Source organism: Triticum dicoccoides, chromosome 3A, assembly GCF_002162155.2.
Source record: "Triticum dicoccoides isolate Atlit2015 ecotype Zavitan chromosome 3A, WEW_v2.0, whole genome shotgun sequence".
NCBI classification, from domain to species: domain Eukaryota; kingdom Viridiplantae; phylum Streptophyta; class Magnoliopsida; order Poales; family Poaceae; genus Triticum; species Triticum dicoccoides.
The window spans coordinates 526,501,578-526,509,031 of record NC_041384.1 but is presented as its reverse complement, the minus strand read 5'-3'; the positions used below and the strand labels follow the sequence as shown (position 1 = coordinate 526,509,031).

General features: G+C 47.5%; 2 protein-coding genes across 2 annotated transcripts; both read right to left on the bottom strand.

Moving 5' to 3' along the window:
• Nucleotides 1-314: 314 nt before the first annotated feature.
• On the bottom strand, nt 315-2,896 carry LOC119271990. The gene is made up of 2 exons (XM_037553603.1): nt 2,236-2,896; nt 315-706 (listed from the first exon to the last, which is right to left on the bottom strand). Exons 1-2 carry the CDS (start codon nt 2,721-2,723, stop codon nt 529-531), a joined length of 666 nt encoding a protein of 221 aa, XP_037409500.1. The 5' UTR covers nt 2,724-2,896; the 3' UTR covers nt 315-528.
• Nucleotides 2,897-3,323: 427 nt separating this feature from the next.
• Nucleotides 3,324-6,906, bottom strand: LOC119268985 (NADH-quinone oxidoreductase subunit B 1-like). The gene is made up of 2 exons (XM_037550712.1): nt 6,418-6,906; nt 3,324-3,862 (listed from the first exon to the last, which is right to left on the bottom strand). Exons 1-2 carry the CDS (start codon nt 6,789-6,791, stop codon nt 3,628-3,630), a joined length of 609 nt encoding a protein of 202 aa, XP_037406609.1. The 5' UTR covers nt 6,792-6,906; the 3' UTR covers nt 3,324-3,627.
• Between the last annotated feature and the right edge of the window lie 548 nt (nt 6,907-7,454).

Below are 7,454 nucleotides of genomic sequence, written 5' to 3'. Positions count from 1 at the left end.
CGACCGGTGCGCCGGGACCTATAAGCGCCCTTGAAAATATGAGCACTCTGTTTTCATGATAACTGGCAAGTTGCTCCATTGGAACGTGACTGAAGCCAACCATCGACTTTAAGTTTAACTAGCCGGGAGTTCGACTTTAAGTTTAACTAGCCGGGAGTTGGCTTGTCCTCATTTTTAATAGATACTCGAATGAAAAAATACGATATGTTCAGTTACTACCCGCTTCCCTTTGGTCAGATCTCTGTTTTACTGCTCACGTGAAGTACACCGCGCGCATGACCTATCAAAGAGCTCCAAAGAAACACACGGCCATCTCAGGGAATTCCAATCTATCGGATATCCCACACTAGTAATCGACAAAGAGGACACATTTTACAAAGCAGAGGGGCAAGAACAAACTAGAAAAGCACAAACTTTCGATCAACGAACACTGTATCCGATGGCAAATGTAGACTAACAATGTACGCTCATAGCTAGACGGCAAATGTATGTAGACTAATAATGTGCGCTCATGCTAGACGTCAGCGATCAACCTGTGAGGGTAAATCCTCTACCAATAAACTCACCGGCACGAAGCCATGCATACAACTCAATGCCAAACAATGCGGCAACCCCGGCTTGCTCAGCCTTCAGGTCCTTTCTGTTTTTCAGCAAGAGCTTTACAGCATCAACCTCTTTCCAGAAAGCCTCGTAACGGCCAGGAATGCTGCAACAAACGTGTCCTCCATCAGTAAATATATCAAACTTCTGATAAGTGATTACAGCACCATAAATGAAGTACGCCTGTTAAATTGTCCTAGGGCACATCTAGATGTGCTCTAGTTATTGCACATCTAAATGATAGAATCATGCAGAAAGAGAAAAAAAAAGAAAAAAAATATCCACATGAATCTCAACATAAGATCAATGACATAGAAGTTAGATGTGCAATACTTATGACATATCTAGATGTGCTTTAGCAAAATTGTTTTTGTTTCGAACCAGTTGTCATACAGTTAAATGGTTAAATAGGAACGGACATACAAATAACCCAGATGCAGAAACCAGACATAACCCAGAATACCAATATGCATAAACCAACATCATAAAGAATCCAGGATCCCTACAGTCTAATCCAGAGTGGAACTCATGAACATTGTGTCATATTTACGATATTGTTTCTTCATCAAGGAATCAAATTCTAACAATTCATAGTTTATCTTGCACGTCCTTGCGGGCTTGGACAGGTTCGAAACAAAAGACCGAGATCAAACTAATGTTGCCACCTCCTAACTCTAATACTTAGGAGGTGACAACCAACTGTAAAAGATTATCACCCAACCATAAGAACTTCAAAGTTATGCATGTAATGTGCTATCCATAATTCCATATAAGCTCAATATAAACTGACATGACCAAGCAGTGCGATTCCCAATAGACAAGGCAGCAAACCCAACTGAAGTATTTTATAAATAAAGCAGATTTCATTCAGCATTAAGACACCCCGCATAGTTAATGAACATCCATCCAGTAGAAGCCATATGATCAATCAAAAGGAAAGATAATCTGAAATGAAAGACTCCTACTCTATTCTTAATTAAGGTGGTGTTCACAAGTAGCCTCTAGTTGAAACCTCACACAAGCTAGAATTTACATTGGTTAGAAAACCTGAATCCTCAATATCTTGAGTGATACAAATCAGCACACAAGGGATAACAACTAGGCGGGCCGTAAAATTTGTTGTAGTCCATTTTCAAGAGAGAGCATCATGGCTGCCTGGACGCAAGGCGACAATAGGATTTCGCTACAAAGCCTGAAACTCCCTTTTGGATTTTGGTTCTTGAAACCTTGCTACTAGTAAAAATAAAAACAAACAAGAAACAGTTAACTTTATTTCAGGGTGCCCAAACCAAGCTATATAGAGTCCATGGCTATACGGCAAACCATCAGCTAGAGCCCTTTTGCATCCCCAATTCCCCCATCCGACCACTAAACCTCGCAAGCTGCAACAAGAAAAACCCACAATACACCATCCGTGGCACGCAAGCTGACAAATCGAAATTGGCATACCCAGACCAAACAAGCACCAATGAACCCTACAAAGGCGTAACGTTAACTACTTATCGCAACTGAATCGGAAGCTGCAACTGAATCACAAGCTAGTAGGCACATCATCTGGCAGATCAACATCAGGAAACAATCTATGATGCAGGAGCACAGGAGAGATGGATGGTAGGGGCTAGGGATCGTACGGACCTGGCGAGGCGGGTGTAGAAGAGCTGCTTGGAGAGCTCCTGGCACTTTTCGACGGTGGGCGGGTCGACGACGTACTGCCTGTTCCTCTCCATGAGCGTCTTGTGGTACTCGCGCCCTTGCTTGGCCGCGGAGCTCGCCGCCTCGGCCGCCTTGGACTGCATCGCGCTCCCTTGCTTGGCCGCGAAGCTCGCCGCCTTGGACGCCTTGGACTGCAGCGTGGCCCCGTGCTTGGCCGCGATGCTTGCCGCCTCGGACGCCTTGGACTGCAGCGCGCCCCCGTGCTTGGCCGCGAAGCTTGCCGCCTCGGACGCCTTGGACTGCAGAGTGGCCCCGTGCTTGGCCGCGAAGCTTGCCGCCTCGGACTGCAGCGCACCCCCGTGCTTGGCCGCGAACCTCGTCGCCTCGGCCGCCTTGGACTGCAGCTGCGCCATCCTCGAGGCCAACGCCGCCCTGGACTGCAGCGCCATCCTTGACGCCAGCGCCGCCATGGATCTGCCCGCCGTTCGCAGGTGCAATGCGGAGGAGAAGGTTAGAGGTAGATCGGCACGCAAACTCGCGACCAATTTGATGACGGTTTCGCTGGTTGGTTCACCTCTGCTTTCTTGGTGAGGGGGTTTGGAGGACGGAGCCGAAGAGATTCTAGAAGGCGTAACGCAGGCAGAGCCGTAAGGGCCGACGGGATGTGTTCTATAGGGGCGCTTTGCACAAGTAGATCCCGTTTCCCGCAAAAAAAAAAAAAAAACAAGTGTAGATCCCATTAAGCGTACGATTGGTAAGTTTACAACCGCCTATGGTAAATAAATACTTGCAGCACAAGATTTAGAGTCCTTGAAAGTTTGTACTCCTCCGTCCGAAAATAGTTGTCACCAAAATAGATGAAAAGAGATGTATCTAGAACTAAAATACATCTAGATACATTCCCTTTTATTCTTTTTGATGACAACTATTTCCGGACGGAGGGAGTAGCAGATAAGATAACAATTGTGTGCAAATCATGATGACATAAACATGTACAGTAGCAATTTTTTTAATTTTATTTTAAAATAGTTTGAATTGCTTACCACATATACTGTAGCAAATTTGCATCATACAAGAACGAAGTCATAAAGGTGTATTACAATATGTAGAGCAAAAGCAGTTACAGCAACACCAAGTACACTGTAGCAAATTTGCATCATACAAGAACGAAGTCATAAAGGTGTATTACAATATGTAGAGCAAAAGCAGTTACAGCAACACCAAGTACACGAGTCCATGCTCATCAGCACAGCCCGGGCATACATCCAACCAGGCACAAACAACAGCAAATTTTGCACGTCCGAGCACAACGTCCTTATTTCAGTGTAGAATCAAAAACAAATATAACAAGCCAGAACAGTAACAAACGGCGCTTCACTTGGTCCACCAGTGAAGGAAATCCTTGCGCCTGTTGATCTTCTTCTGGAGCTGGAGAACACCGTATAGTAGGGCCTCAGCGGTTGGGGGGCATCCAGGGACGTAGATATCCACCGGAACAATGCGGTCGCATCCACGCACAACAGAGTAGGAGTAGTGGTAGTATCCACCACCGTTGGCACAGCTGCCCATCGATATGACCCATCGAGGCTCGGGCATCTGGTCATAAACCCTGCAGAGGAAGTTACAATAACATGAGCATTAGAAAAAGACAATGAGATTGTGACCTTAAAGCAAACCATCCTGAATATTGATTGCTACAGTCAGAAGACGTTCACCAATTCTTCTCAAGTACAGAAACGTCTCCAAAAGGAGAAGCATGGACCATACTAAGAAGCTAAGTATTCCCTCCGTTCCATAATTCTTGTCGTGGTTTTAGTTCAAATTATGGAACGGAGGGAAGATAAATCTAGCTTTGTTCCTAGGGGATGAAACCAACAACACACTCATTTCCATGTAAACCGAGACCTATGTTTTTAAGGCGTCCAGGCGCTTTAAGGCGCTGGGGGGCGCCTCACCGCCTAGGCGCTCAAAGCGCGAGGTAAATATGGCAGCCATGAGTAGAGGGGGAGCTTGGCCGGAGAGGGGGAGGGCCAGCGGAGGAGGATCTTGGCCGGAGAGGGGAAGGGCCGGCGGAGGAGGAGCTTGGCCGGAGAGGGAGAGGCCGGCGGAGGAGGAGCGGATCTAGGCCGGCGGCGTGGGAGGAGAGAGCTCCTCTCTCTTTTCCCCTCGATTGGTGTCCCAGGTGTGTTTCCCTCTTCCTCCCGCCTCTGTTTACCCTCTCTCTCCCGCCCAATTTCTCTTCCATCCCCGCCAATTTCTCTTTCTCACGCCGCCAGTTTCTGATTCACGCTCGACCTACCCACACATGTCCAGGGCGTCCAGAATCGGCCAAAGCGACGCCTTCTCCGCCTAGGCGACGCCCTGGACGCCTCAACAACCCTCGGACGCCTTAGACAGAAAACTAAGGCGAGGACGACGCCTTGGCATTGCCCTCTTACGCCTAAGCGTCACCTAGGCGACGCCTTAAAAACATAGACCGAGACATTCACATGTCACAATCATATACTTCCTCCGATAATGTAAGCAGTTTTTGATCATCACTATGTAACAAATTACCAATATGAATAATATCAAATTGATATTACTAAATTGATCATGAAATATATAATCATTATATACAATTGCTTTTGTTTGACGGACAGGTCTGGCACAGTGGTGAAGTTGCCTCGTGTAAAGAGGTCCTGGGTTCAACACAGCCTCTCTGCATTGCACTGTGCAGGGGAAAGAGTTGCCTCGTGTAACCCTTCCCCAGACCTCACCTAGGGTGGGAGCTTCTAGCACTTGGTAAAATTGCTTTTGTTTGAAACAGCATGTTTTTCTGAGAAGTTATACTTTGACAACTGTGTCAATGTGCTAAACTACTTACAATGTGATAATTCTTAAGGTGACACAGAAGCACATCAATTGGTTACAAAAATGGTTAGATTTAAATTCCTTTATGTTCCAATCTCTTGGCTAAGCAAGTTCATGCATATATATAGTAGCCTGTGCATGTTTTCTTCCTTTTTGATACTAATTGTGTTGAAATACAGAAATATTTGGATATTAACAGCAGCACATTATCACAGGAAATAGGATATTGAAACTTAGCAAGCCTAAATAACCTATGTTCACACTCTATCTAACAAGTCAGCAAATGCTTCTTCACTTGTAAGATTGAGTAATCAATAGTCTAAGAGCCTAAGAACTAATCATGGGATTGGCCCAACCTAAACATAAAAACAACTTATGTTGTGAAATCTCTTCAGCCATACAGGGAGGATACTTCAATTAAATTATGGTGTTCGTCGCAGACTTCTGCTTTTAGCGATATGCAGACAACATGCTTGCAGTCATGATGTATTGATAGTGCTTAGCACTAGGGATGCTGAAATGTATAAGCATTTCTGTGTTCCATCCTCTGAAGTGGTCCATTTACACAAACCAAACATTCCAGCGATCAGAGTTGGCGTTGTTTCTGACAGGTCTCCAAATCAAATACACAGATTAGGAAAAAGGACTTAGGACGAGCTGTTGTTCATTCTGTGACATGTTTCCAAATCAAAATTTAAAATGGCGAACGTCAACTCCGTACACTATTAGAGCATAGAAATCACATTAGTAGTCTGTGCCTGCGGGAAGATGCCCACAAAGGTTTGAGCAAGAACTTCTTTCAGATTCAATTGAAATCTACTTAAATTATGGTGTTCATCACAGGCTCTAGTTTTAGCAATATGCAGTAGGCAGGCTTGTAGTCATGATGTATTGATGGTATTTAGCAATATTGATGCTGGAATGTAAGCATTTCTGTGTTTCATCCCCTGAAGTGGTCCCGTTATGCAAACCACGCATTCTAACGATCAGAGTTGGTGTTGTTTCTAGCAGGTCTTCAAATCAAATACATAGATGGGGAAAATGGAGTTAGTACGAGCTGGTGTTCATTTTGTGGCGGGTTTCGAAATCAAATTCGAAAATGGGGAACAAGAACTTTGTACACTAGAACGTGGATAACATTCACATTCGTGGTCTGTGCCGATGAGAAGATCCTCACAAACAGCGAATTCAATAAATATTTGAGCCAGAACTTCTATCCGATTCAATTGATTTCTAATTAAATCCCTTCCGAGATCTAAGCGCATGCATGGGAAATCTGAGCGGCAACGGAGGAGGGAGTTTGGTACCGACTTGCGGAGGGCGGGCGCCATCTTGTTGGTGAGCGTGCCGGCGACAATCATGCAGTCGGACTGGCGCGGGGACGGGCGGAAGATGACGCCGAATCGGTCGAAGTCGTAGCGGGCCGCGCCGGCGTGCATCATCTCGACGGCGCAGCAGGCCAGCCCGAAGGTCATGGGCCAGATCGAGCCCCGGCGCGCCCAGTTCATGAGGTCGTCCACCTTGGAGACGACGAACTCGGCCGCCTTGGACCCCGCCGCCGGCGGAGGCACGCCCGCGTACGGCGCCGGTGGGGTGGGCGAGGCGCCCGCCGCGGCGGCGGCGGAGTAGGTCCGCGGCGACGCGGAGAGGAGGGCCAGCCGGGCCGTGCGCGGGAGCAGCGCCATGGTCGTTGCCTAGGGTTTCCTTCCTTGCCTCGTGGAGGGGGAGGTGGAAGCGTGGGCGATTGGGCGTTGCCTTCTCCGAGCTCTCTCTCGCAGTCGGACGCGGCTCGTGGTGTGCAGTGTGGGGTGCCCCGTGCCGGGTCGGGGTCCGTGCCGGGCGCACGCCTGGACTGGACTGGTGGAGTGTGGAACTGTGGATTGCCCAAGCCCAGCTCCGTTTGACGGTGGGCCGGACGCAGTTGGTACAACAACCAAGCCCAGCACTCGGTTCCGAAAGGATACATGAATGGGCCCAATCATCTAAAAAAACATGAATGGGCCCAAAGTTTTTTTTCGAGCAAAATGGGCTGAAAGTTAGAATTCGAGCTTTCGTGACAAAATGGTTCATTCGAGCATGGCCTTAGCTGCCTCGTCGTGGACTCGTGGTCGAGTGCTCCTCGCTGGCGCCTTATGCGCCCGCAGAGGAAACCAGCGCCCGTGCGCTTGGCTACGTGGGCCGGCCCAACAACAAGCCGACGAGCTCGCGTACGATGCGCGCTTCCCTGCCTTTCCTGCTCGACCGTCGTGGTTGACTGGTAGTGGTAGATTCGGTCAACCGTTGGTGATTGACTTTTGAGATTTTTTTTTTGAAATTTCAGAAAAAGAATTCGAAAATAAAATTCTCAC

Bases quoted from the DNA above. Each gene is read 5' to 3' on its own strand.
- LOC119271990 (XM_037553603.1), bottom strand. From the start codon at position 2,723: ATGGCGGCGCTGGCGTCAAGGATGGCGCTGCAGTCCAGGGCGGCGTTG. The intron at 707-2,235 runs GTCCGTACGATC...CGTTTGTTGCAG, and splicing joins TTCTACACCCGCCTCGCCAG to CATTCCTGGCCGTTACGAGG.
- LOC119268985 (XM_037550712.1), bottom strand. From the start codon at position 6,791: ATGGCGCTGCTCCCGCGCACGGCCCGGCTGGCCCTCCTCTCCGCGTCG. The intron at 3,863-6,417 runs GTCGGTACCAAA...CTTCCTCTGCAG, and splicing joins ATGGCGCCCGCCCTCCGCAA to GGTTTATGACCAGATGCCCG.